The sequence below is a fragment of the Schistocerca serialis genome, chromosome 8 (genome assembly GCF_023864345.2).
Source record: "Schistocerca serialis cubense isolate TAMUIC-IGC-003099 chromosome 8, iqSchSeri2.2, whole genome shotgun sequence".
Taxonomy (NCBI): Eukaryota; Metazoa; Arthropoda; class Insecta; order Orthoptera; family Acrididae; genus Schistocerca; species Schistocerca serialis.
In genome coordinates this window covers 235,158,657-235,170,740 of record NC_064645.1, presented here as the reverse complement: position 1 = coordinate 235,170,740, position 12,084 = coordinate 235,158,657, and the positions used below count along the sequence as shown (strand labels likewise).

At 41.8% G+C, this 12,084-nt stretch overlaps 1 protein-coding gene across 1 annotated transcript in view; it reads right to left on the bottom strand.

The window, feature by feature from the left end:
- The window catches only part of LOC126416943 (cadherin-23-like), a 597,779-nt gene that overhangs the window by 329,029 nt on the left and 256,666 nt on the right, over nucleotides 1-12,084 (bottom strand). The window contains exons 6-8 of the mRNA XM_050084822.1: nucleotides 9,839-9,973; nucleotides 5,835-5,951; nucleotides 3,684-3,759 (exon numbers count right to left, since the gene is read on the bottom strand). Coding sequence (XP_049940779.1) covers nucleotides 3,684-3,759; nucleotides 5,835-5,951; nucleotides 9,839-9,973 — 328 coding nt within the window. The remainder of the gene's footprint in view (nucleotides 1-3,683; nucleotides 3,760-5,834; nucleotides 5,952-9,838; nucleotides 9,974-12,084) is intronic.

Below are 12,084 nucleotides of genomic sequence, written 5' to 3'. Positions count from 1 at the left end.
TGTCAGACAAAAGCCGCACTGGTTAAAAGGAAGGAGGTGATGTTTCTTCAGGTGTTGAGAATGCTTCAGAAGAGGAGGAATTCGAAGACCTTACTAAACACTGAGGTGAAGTATATGGGGCGGTAGGAGGAGGTATCAATAGAGGATTTGTGCGGTTTGAGGAAAAGTAGGATTTTTTTAGGGGTGTAAGGGGTAATTTCTATGCAAATGCCATCCTCACCTGCTTGTGGTGCACCCTGCTTTAGACTGACTAAGATCTGGCGACCAAGTTGTTCTCGTGATAAGGGGTCTCCCCCTCTCTCTTGGCAATAGCAGACTGAGATTGGGGCACTATTTTGCCCTAGAATTGGGAAACTAGTTCTAAAGACGGAGGAACCATGAAGATGGTCAACGGCCTAAGAATGTAGAACATACCGGACAACGACTACATGAAAGACCTTCTGGCATGTCCTAGTAATCATCATGGCAATACCTATGGAGAAATTAGCTTCTGGAGTAAGTTCCTCAATCAGATCTTTGGGAGTAACACTAATGCATACAGACACGAAGAAACTCAAATGCCAAGAAAAAATAAAAGTGGCAATCTGGAATGTAAAATCAGTGAGTCAAGGAAGGAAAATACATAACACAATTCGAGAAATAGATAGCATGGGAACAGAGATACTTGGAGTTAGCGGGATGCGATGGCCAAACATAGGAGATATTTACACAAATGGACACAGAGTACTATACTCAGGAAGAGCAGATGGCAAGCGCCAACTTGGAGTCACTGTAATACTAGCAGAGAAACCAGCAATGTCTGAAAAATCTCATACCTGTATCAGTCTGTATAATGTTATTGCAGCCAAGTGGTAGCCCTAGTGATGTAAATATAATACAAGTGTATGCCCCTTCAACGGACAAAAAGGATAAAGAGATGGAAGAATTTTATGATAATATAAATGGAATTTTGAGGAAATTTAACAATATGAGTTAACAGTTGTGCTGGGAGATTGTAATTCGAAAATGGGGGAAGGTAGAGCATCAGACATGGTGGGACCATTTAGATTAGGAGAGAAGAATTCCAGATGGGATAATCTTGAAAGTTTTGTGGTGTCAAATGATCTAGTGATCATGAATGCCTGGTTTAAACTTTCACGTAGTAGACTGTATACATGCAAGTCTCCAATGGACAGCCCTGGGAAATGTGTGAGAAACCAGACTGATTTCTTACTAGTAAATAAAGGTTTCAGGAATAGATGTAAATCAGGAAAAACATTACCAGGAGATGTAAACTCTGATCACACACCACTTGTAGGAGTTTTTAAAGTCAGAATGAAGAGAGTGAAGAGAAAGAAAAAGCAAATCTGCAGTTTGAGGAAAATGAAAGACCTGACACTAAAACGGAATATACAAACGGAACTCAACTTAGCTATTAATAGAGAAGACATTCCAAGCAATGTCAGTTTGGCAAAAAAACAAAAGATAGGGTACATGAAACCAGCGATGAAGGAGAGGAAGTCATGGATGACGGATGAGGTACTGAGTCTAATGGAAGGAAGAAATAGGAGAAACCCAACTGAATGCAGGAAGATAAATAAGGCAATCAGAAGAAAAATGAGGGAGGCACAAGAAAATTAAAAAGTGGAGCAGTGCAAGGAAACAGAGTTTTATCAAAGTAAATGTGATAGTTGCAATGTACACAAGGAAGTCAAATAAATAACAGGGAAATACAGGGAAAGAATGTTTTGACGAAGGTCGCATATTACTTTTTTCAGTGCTTTCTTTTTCTTTATGAGATGATGTGTTAGAGTATGTGTCTTATGTGTGGTTAGTTTAGATACTTTTGAGTGCTGGGGTTACACATTAGGCAGGGGAATCTGTTATCTTGATTTATCCTTAAAATACCTACTTCTCTTATGCATGACAACAGGTATTTAAACATGTGTGACCCAAGGTCCAACCTCCACATTGCACCAATCTCCCCCCCCCCCCCAACCCTGGTAAGGTGTAGTTCATGCCTAGTGTAATCCTGTCTACTGACGCACAGTGTTGGCTTCCATCAGTGTCATTCCTATCACTTCACTCATCGCTCGATTTGTTTCGAAAACGCTCATGGCCTGGTATGGCGCCCCTACGCTTCCAATCCATTGAGGGCTTACACCTCGCCCATGGCTACTACCCAACAGCAGAACTTCCTTCTTCTTAACATTTTGAAGATTCCTAGGCTTCCTCATCTCGGTTGAAGTTTGCTCCACATTTCCCGCTCCTAGTCCTACCTTGGGCTCTTCCCCACTTAATCCTGGCGGTGGTGGATACCTGTTTTTAATGTCGATGATTATTAGATCACGTTCTCTTTTCCCTCACTTCCTACCGACTACAGTTCCCAACTACCCTCCTCTGGTCTATCTCCATTGATTTTGATGAGTTTCTTCCTTACTTCCTGAAATTGTGTCTAAAGGACAGAGATTTTCTCTTCCTGCTCCTTGATCAATATGTTACTGCTGCATACTCTGCAGTTCTAGGAGAGAGCCTCTTATATTTTCTCAATGTTTATCCACCACATCCCTCACCCACTCCCTACAGAAAATGGTTCCTACAAGATTGGCAACAATTCCCCCTACTCATCAACATATAACAGCACCCACATTTCCCACTCTTGGACAGTTTCTAAAGATGAATTAAGTTTAACCTTAGAGAATGGTTGAAATGGCTCTGAGCACTGTGGGATTTAACATCTGAGGTCATCAGTCCCCTAGAACTTAGAACTACTTAAACATAACTAACCTAAGGACATCACACACATCCATGCCCGAGGCAGGATTCGAACCTGCCACCGAAGCGGTCTCGTGGTTCCAGACTGAAGCGCCTAGAACCGCTCAGCCACACCGGCCGGCCCTTAGAGAATGCATTAGTTCATGAATGACACGAGTTTGGCTGTCTGTAAACAAAAACGACGCTAAAATGTTTTGAACATATGCAGCTGTTTTCGTATCGATTTATGGGTTTAACGACATAAGAATAAGTTAAGAGTTGCTTTTTTTTAAAGAGAATTCGCGTTACAAAGATATTTTGGCTAGGTTTTTAAACGTTTAGAGGTAGGAAAATTTAGGTGTAGATCGTTTCTTCCCAACTAGGAAATAATTCGAAATGTTTTCAGAAATACGATTTAGAAATTCTCAATTCCACTTCGATGATAAGAGTGGGCACTATTGAAACTAGCAATTTCTAAGTTATTCAATCTACCCCTTAAGACTTCGTCACATTTAAAAAGTTTCTAATCTATTATTGTCTGAACTGTTTCTGCTCTATTATTGTCCGCGCTATCCAGGTTTCTCTTGTTTTCAATGGTACACTCCAGACGAATATGCTTACAAGATGCTCATAACACTTAAATTTATATTCGGTGCTAACAAACATACCATTTCTATAAACGCTTATCAAGCTGTTAACAGTACGTATTTTACATTCTCTTTAGTTCGACCATGATGAGTTATTTTGCTGTCAAAAAGGAAAACTCATCTACTACTAGCATTACTACCTCGCACTAGGTGACTGATGACTGGAGAACGGCATTAGACCATCACCACCAAAGCCAAAATTGTTCCATTATCACGATATTTTACGATGTAAGAAATTGAAGATATTTCTTTCTGTTCATCCCTTGTGGTTTTAAGTGGATGTAAAATTTGTTATTCACTTACCATTCTTCGCTTCCAGCTTGTAAGAGATATCGGCGTTAATACTGATGTCACCGTCGTGTGCTACCACAGTCGCTGTCTGGAACATCAACAAATCGTATTATTAATCAAATGACTTGTAAACTGAGATTTAACATTAGCTGAGAGCAAGACCATATGAAACCTGTTGTTTTTATATGTAGGGTAACCTAGTGTTGAACTGTAATATTTTGAGGTCTACAAGCCAAAAAATAAAAAACTGTAAGAGTCTGAGACGCTCTCCTAACCGATGACCACGCTGTCTGGTCTCCTTTCCCAAAACCAACCAACCAACCAACCAACCGCTCTCCTACGAAAGGATTGTATTTCACAATCTTCGTGTTTGACGTCCCTGAAAATCTGTGGCCAAGGTGACAATCTCGATCCAGTAACTTCGGTCTTGAATCTTTGCGAAGCAATTATCTTTGAACCGTTCCTATCGTAGCCTTCCATGATCGCATCACGTTCGAAATTTGCCCCCGACATGTAAGGGTTTAGCAAACACATTTCGGTGTTGCTACTTATTACATTCTATTCTAAGTAGCGATGACATTTTCACTCTAAAACGGAGTGTACGCTGATATGAAACTTCCTGGCAGATTAAAACTGTGTGCCGGACCGAGACTCGAACTCGGAACCTTTGCCTTTCGCGGGCAAGTGCTCTACCAACTGAGCTACCCAAGCACGACTCACGCCCCGTCCTCACAGCTTTACTTCTGCCAGTACCTCGTCTCCTACATTCCAAACTTTACAGAAGCTCTCCTGCGAACCTTGCAGAACTAGCACTCCTGAAAGAAAGGATATTGCGGAGACATGGCTAAGCCACAGCCTGGGGGATATTTCTAGAATGAAATTTTCACTTTGCAGCGGAGTGTGCGTTGATATGAGGCAAAGGTCCAAACTATTTATCATCCAGTTTCACTCCATACATATAGTTTCTGAAACGACTTCCTGACACTTAAATCTATACTCGATGTTAACAATTTTCTCTTCTTCAGAAACGCTTTCCTTGCCGTTGCCAGTCTACATTTTATATCCTCTCTACTTCGACCATCATCAGTTATTTTGTTCCCCAAATAGAAAAATTCATCTACTACTTTGTCTCATTTCCTAATTTAATTCTCTCAGCAACACCCGATTTAGTTCGACTACATTCCATTAACCTCGTTTTGCTTTAGTTGATGCTCATCTTATATCCTCCTTTCAAGACACTCTCCATACCGTTCAACTGCTCTTCCAAGTCCTTTGCTGTCTCTGACAGAATTACAATGTCATCGGTGAACCTCAAAGTTTTTATTTCTTCTCCGTGGATTTTAATACCTACTCCGAATTTTTCTTTTGTTTCCTTTACTGCTTGCTCAATATGCAAATTGAGTAACATCGGAGAGAGGCTACAACCCTGCGTGACTCCATTCCCAACCACTGCTTCCCTTTCATGCCCCTCGACTCTTATAACTGCCATCTGGTTTCTGTACATATTGTAAATATCCTTTCACTCCCTGTATTTTACCCCTGTCACCTTCAGAATTTGAGAGTATTCCACTCAACATTATGCTACTTCACGATAACGCCGACCCTTATGCTGCTAGGATAACAAAAGACACTGCATAGGAGTTGGGGAGTCATTCTGCACCCACCTTAGTCACCTGGTCCTGCACCCTCAGATTTTCACCTTTACCGCACTCTATCGAAGAACTTTCAAGGAACTTACTTTTACGGATGAATTTGCGCACCGAACATGGCTCGGCGAGTTATTCGTCTCAAAACCACGTGTTTTATACAGTTGCGGAATGGAAAAGTTACACAAGCGTTGGAAGACTGTTCTAAATAGTGAAGGAGAATATATTATTGATGACTTAAGTCTCTGTTATGTGTATCTGTTGTGTTATTAAATCTATGGATAAACCCTACGAACTTATGCACTAACCTTATTCTTACACATCAAAACTTCAAATCGTGATAATTATATTATTCAATTCCATTATTCAATTTGACACTAAGAGCGGCTCCCCATTTCCAGAACGATGTGTGAAAGTAAACAGTGACTAATTGGTCGTGATGAAAATAGGATCCTGTGAGGGCGAATAGATCAGGTGGAAAGATACAGCTAATTACTAAATCTAGTGATTTACTTACTTGAGGGTCTTTCTCATTGATGCTCATAGACGGCAGAAAACTATCCCACACTGGCGGTGTATCAGGGAGGTCGATCACGTCCACAACATACGATATCGTCGTTTCATTGACTCCATCCTGGAAAAAACAATGACCAGCTCAGTTTTCTTACGGAAGAGACTCTCTAGTCTACTGAACGCAAACGCTGCAGTTAACTGCATTCTTCCACAAATGCCATCGTTCTTACTTTATGTAAAGGGGACTGAGTTGTATGGCAACAAACACCATTCCTGCGTTATTGTCAACTAAATATTTACCACCTAACTTCATTGTAAAAGTCGGACAACAGTGATGTATGAAAGTAGACGACATCAGTTATATGTAATTTAGGCACACACTACGTCGAGAACCTGAGATATCTTATACGTAAAAAAATAACTTAAAATACACTATCTCATCAAAAGTACCCAGAACCCAATTAGTGAACATTATTATGGTGTAGGTTCACCCTTCGCCTTTGCGATGACTTGGGGAGTGTTGGGGACAATTATTTCAGTGACGCGTTTGAATGTCGGTGGAGGAATGGAAGCCCAGAATATCTCATGAACTGAAACCAGGGAAGGTAGCGGTAGTCTCGATTTATCTGTTTTGCTACTCAGACAGAATCCGATGATTAGTCCACTTTCGAAGTCACTGGCCTCTGCTGACCGCAACCACACTTCTACTGACCACGCAGTACTACCGCCTCCTCTCATTCTGGCGGGGGACACGTCAGGACAGTTCCTACTCCTCCAATATTTTGGAGAGGCACAGTGATGTCAGGGTGGCTTCAGGGTGTGGTGAGTCATCGGGTATGACTTCAGGTCGCAGCTGGTAATGGTACAGGACAGTACGTCATGGGCACGGGATGTATTCCCTCTCGTTCAACCCTATCATGGTGCTATTTTCCAGCAGAACAACGCTCGCCCACACGTGGCACCTCTCTCTACAGAACTCTTACCGACAGGTTCTGTGCATGCATACAGGTCAGAGGAGGTGTGACGTCATGCCAGTAAGTGGTATCATACTGCGAAGTTCCTTGTAAACTTATTTCTAAGTTGTAGTCACTGAAATAGCATCAAACACACTCTCAACACCTGAAGTTTCATTTCCTTTCCTCCTTCCCTTCTGCGTGCTCACTTTTTGTGTCAAGCAGTGTATATGCTTCGTCGGAAATTTTTTTTTCTGCGGTTCTCCAACAAAACTGCAGGTATCCGTACACCTGGACACAAGTGATGTGGAAGGAGCTCTTCCTGGGAATATTCCCTCACACTGTTTTTCTATGTATGCCATAACAAACAGAGGATTTAATAATAGCGCACAGGCGAGTCGAACTATTCTACGTTTGGTAAAATTTGCGTACAGTTGTGTAACACTGACCGTTCGTCTTTTATCATACACCTGATTTATGCAAAAGTTCATGTTTGGCATATGCATTCTTACTGGTGTCGCAATTTATGCAAACAGCAGCAGCAGCACTCCGTCTTCAGGCCACAAGTGGCCCATCGGGACCATCCGACCTCCGTGTCATTCTTCGCTGAGGATGCGGATAGAAGGGGCGTGTGGTCAGCACACCGCTCTCCCGGTCATTATGATGGTTTTATTTGACCGGAGCCGCTACTATTCAATCGAGTAGCTCCTCAGGTGGCATCACGAGGCTGAGTGCACCGCGAAAAGTGGCAACAGCGCATGGCGGCCCGGATGGTCACCCACCCAAGCGCCGACCACGCCCGACGGCGCTTAACCTCGGTGATTTGACGGGAACCGGTGTGTCCACTGCGGCAAGGCTGTTGCCTAATTTGTGCAAACGCTGCCCGTATATTTATTATCTTTGGTCCCACAGTATTGTGGCTCAAAGCCCACTTTGCCATGTGCAAACCAGATTGAAAGAAATCCTCTGCATTGTTTCCTGTGTAAGCAGTATCATGTAACTCCACTATCAGCTCTTTCCCTCCGACAACTCGTTCGTGAACAATATTCCAATGTGCATTTCTAATCGATTTCAGCACAATTGTGTTAACCGCTTGCAAATGGTTAATCTTACTTTTGCTAGAATCTTTCCATCTCCTGAAAATACGAGACTGAAGACCTCAGATGTTAAGTCCAATAGTGCTTAGAGACATTTTTGAAAATACGAGAGTTGAATGAAAAGTAATGCCTCCACCTTCGTTAATTGGGTTTGGATAGGAATATTTTAATAAATCAAACGCAGAAATAGTCCTTAGAATGTGATCTTTAATTATCAATATTCACTTTTCTACATAATCACCAGCCAACTGGATACATTTCAGCCAACGATGAACAAGTTTCCTGAAGCCATCACGGAAGAAGTCAACACTCTGTTTCCGCAACCACAGTCTCACAGTTCTCTCGACGTCTTCATCAGAAGCATACTGAAGTCTCCGCGGATCGTCTTTCATTATCGGGAAAAGATGGAAGTCAGACGGTGCTAAATCTGCACTGTATGGAGGACGCCGTACGTTGGTGAGATTTAGTCTCTGGAGTTCTGCTGTGGTGGCACGTGAAGTGTGTGGTCTGGCATTATCATACTGCAGGAAAACATTTCCGTTTTCCTTTCGGACCCTTGTTAGCCGTCGTTTCAGAGTTCGCAGCGTTGCGATGTATCGCTCTGAATCAACATGGATAACACCATCTGCGTCCCAGAACACTGTGGCCATGATTTTTCTAGCTGAGGGCTGCGTCTTGAACTTCTTTCTCTGAGGCGAGTCTTTGTGTCGATATTCCATAGGCTGACGTTTCGTCTCCGGGTCGCAATGGTGTACCCACGTTTTGTCTCCTGTCACAACGAATGGAGAAAGGTGTCACCCTCATTCTCCTAACTGCGAGAGGAGTTCCTAGGAAATTTCAAGTCTGTGCACTTTCATTTCAGGAGTCAGCACCCGGGGTACACATCGTGCACAGATCTTCCGATAGCCAAGCAAAGCAATAATGTGACCCACACGTTCTTGTGAAATGCCGATTGTGCTTGCAGTTTCTCTCTGAGTGATACGACGATCCTCCTGAATCAGTCTGTCAACGTTTTGCTTGTGAGACTCGGTGGTTGTTGTCACAGAACGTCCAACTCTTTGTTTGTCACGCAGGTCAGATGTTCCCACCTCAACATATTTAAACTTACTCGCTCAACGATACACAGAACCCACATCAACACGACCACCATAAACTGCTTTCATTCTCTGATGAATCTCCTTTGGGGTGACACCTTCTCCTGTCAAGAATTCAGTGACTGCACGTTGCTTAAACCGCATTGACCGACCTTCGCGCAGGTTTCCATACTTTATACTGCAACAACACAACCATTCAATGCTAAGGCTTCCCACCAGCTGGAGCTGTAGAGAAGAGGCTACGAAACAAGCCAGTAGCTGACGCATACCAAAGCTTCCGGCTGTTGAAGAGTTACGAAGGTGGAGGCATTACTTTTCAGTCTAAGTGAAATAGTTCTACAGAGGCAAGAACGTACAATGTAAATGTGGTGTGGATTGGGGGAGGGGGAGACATTTTATTTTCTTGGGAGGGATGCGGTTGGAGAAAGCGAACCACAATTTCTTAGGAAATAGAACTCTAAGTGGGATTTGTGAATATTTTGCTTCCAGTGTTTCCGGCAGGTAATATTCAACTACGTGCTACTACTTTCTGTTTCCGCATTTTGGTAATTTTTACACTGACGGGTAATATGGGAAAAAATTTCATAATTGATGGTACAATGATACTGGAAGCTTTTTGAACGCTAAAGCATCTGGTGATTTCAATTGCGACCAGAACTGACGCGAACGGCTAAACAGTTTTGAATTTTCATGAGAACTCTCCGTGGATCAATTTACTACTCTCTTTCAGTATCCAGTGCATTTGATTTTCTTCAAAGCGATAATGAAACGATATGTCCCTGTATATATATATATATATATATATATATATATATATATATATATATATGTATATGGTTACACTCTTATCTATTGGCTACTTACGTTTGCTCGTATGTTGAGAACATGTACTGCATACTCCTCGTAGTCCAAGCCTTTCACAAGATACAATACGTAATCCTGTTCAGTTTTCCCATTTTGCGGACTTCCCTCTTGTCTCACTTCGAATGCCGTAGCGGTCTGGAAAATAAATAATTTGCAACGTAAAAGTCAATAATAGAGTGCTACACGATGTTGTCATCACGTCTGTTATCAACATCTCTAGACCTCTACAAGGAAAATGCGGTGTGGCCCATTACAGGGGATATTTTGTGACAACTGACCATAAATACAGCAACAGTTTTTGATGTGGCTGAGGAACAGTCATACAATAATTGTTAAATGAACGCACCTCCATTTGACTGAGTTGGTCTTTATTTAATTACGACCCAGGTTTAGGCCTTTTATGCCATTTTCAAGTGACTCAGTTTATGTCATTTCCTGAAATATGTTTTGATGACATAAACTCAGTCACTTGACAATGACATAAAAGGCCGAAATCTGGGTCGTACTTGAATAAAGAACAATGCAGTCAAATGGCGGTGTGTTCATTTAAAAATAAATATAGCATTTTCAGAACTGCAGTGTATTTTGGAATTAAAAGCTTATAACACAGTCGTTATGGCTTATTAATTAATTTTATAAAATACTAATATACAATTTGATTTCATTAACTGATGACATTAAAAAATGAAAACCGCTGAAACCATTAAGCTATTCATCACAATTTAAAACATCGTTATGAATAAGTGCATTAAAAAAAAAAGGATACAAAAAATTGTGATTCACTGCCATGGAAAAGTCAGTATATCAATTTTAAAAATAATATACTGTAACTCTAACAAAGCATGTTTGTTTAGTTGGGCGTTCGTAGAAATAGTTCCATGGGGTGGCCAAACTTTAGAAATTCCCATTTATTATATCAATGAGTTGGTCAGTTTCATGACTTAATAACCAAAACTTGTAGATGAGACAAGAAATCCAGAGGGTTTATGGTTATTTACTCAGTATTTGAATAAGAGCACTCACTGTACTCCAGACTCCATGGGTGAAGGGCAAGCGCCACCCTCCCGTCCCAACTCCACCACACCATTCCTTGTGGACGCCTATACTTGCTTAGCAAATCCAAGAGGACAGAATCAGTGTAACAAACAAGCAAATTATCTTATAGCTCCTTCGAATACAACACTTTCCAGATCAGTAAGCCTTAAAATGAAAGTCTGAAACAATCGTATCGACTATTTTGCGCCTACACTTAATGCCAAGGAAGTTACTTGCAATATCTTTAGAAAAAGACGCTCATGGCAGTCGCCTGACGTTGCCATTACGGTACGAGTCACTAAGCTGTCAGACGCTCTGAGTCCTGAGACATATTGTGTGTTTCCCGCGGTATCTCCATAACGAAAAAAGTTGCCTAAAAATCACCAAACAACATCAAGAGCTCATGACCAACAATCGCCCTTATGATGGCTTCAGCTCTGGTGGGGACGCTTTCAGTGAAGTGTCTGAATGTGTGATAGTAGGTTTCTTTTCCGGCAAATATGCTGCTTGAAAGTGTCTCGAGCTTGCAGCCGCGTTTATTGATCGTTGTAGAACGTATTATCGACGGCACACAAAGAGGGCACACGTCTGAGACAACAGTGAGTACCAGCTTGCGAAACACTTGACGTAGTTTTGAGTCCGATGGTTGGAAAATGTGAACGCCACATCAAGAACTCGGCTCAGTTTGTGAAAAGTCTACGGAACTCAGACTGACAACCTCAGACCTCATAGTCAGGTCCGACATAGTGTCACTTTTTACCACAGTTCCACTCAAGGAGTCGCTGGAACTTACTGAAAAGAAATTTGGACCCTCATTCACCAAACTTTTCAGTTTTTCCCTCACGTTCACATACTTTTTTTTGACGGACATTACTATGAACAGACTGATGGTTTGTCTGTTGATATCCTCCGTCAACTGTGGTGGCCAATATGTACACGAAGACTTTGAGGATAAGCCCATAGAGTCAGCACCACTAAAACCGACAGAGATGTAGAAGATACATTAGTCATTTGACCTTGCAACACCTGAAATCTATTCACAACCAAATTCAGTTTACCATGGAGGTGAATCAAACCTGTCAGTTGCCATTCTTGGATGTTCCGGTGCGGAAAAAGCAGCACAAAACAAAGGGACACCGCATCTAACGGACGAAAACGCACACGGAACATTACCTTCACGCCTATAGCTGTCTGTCATCAGCCGTTAGAAA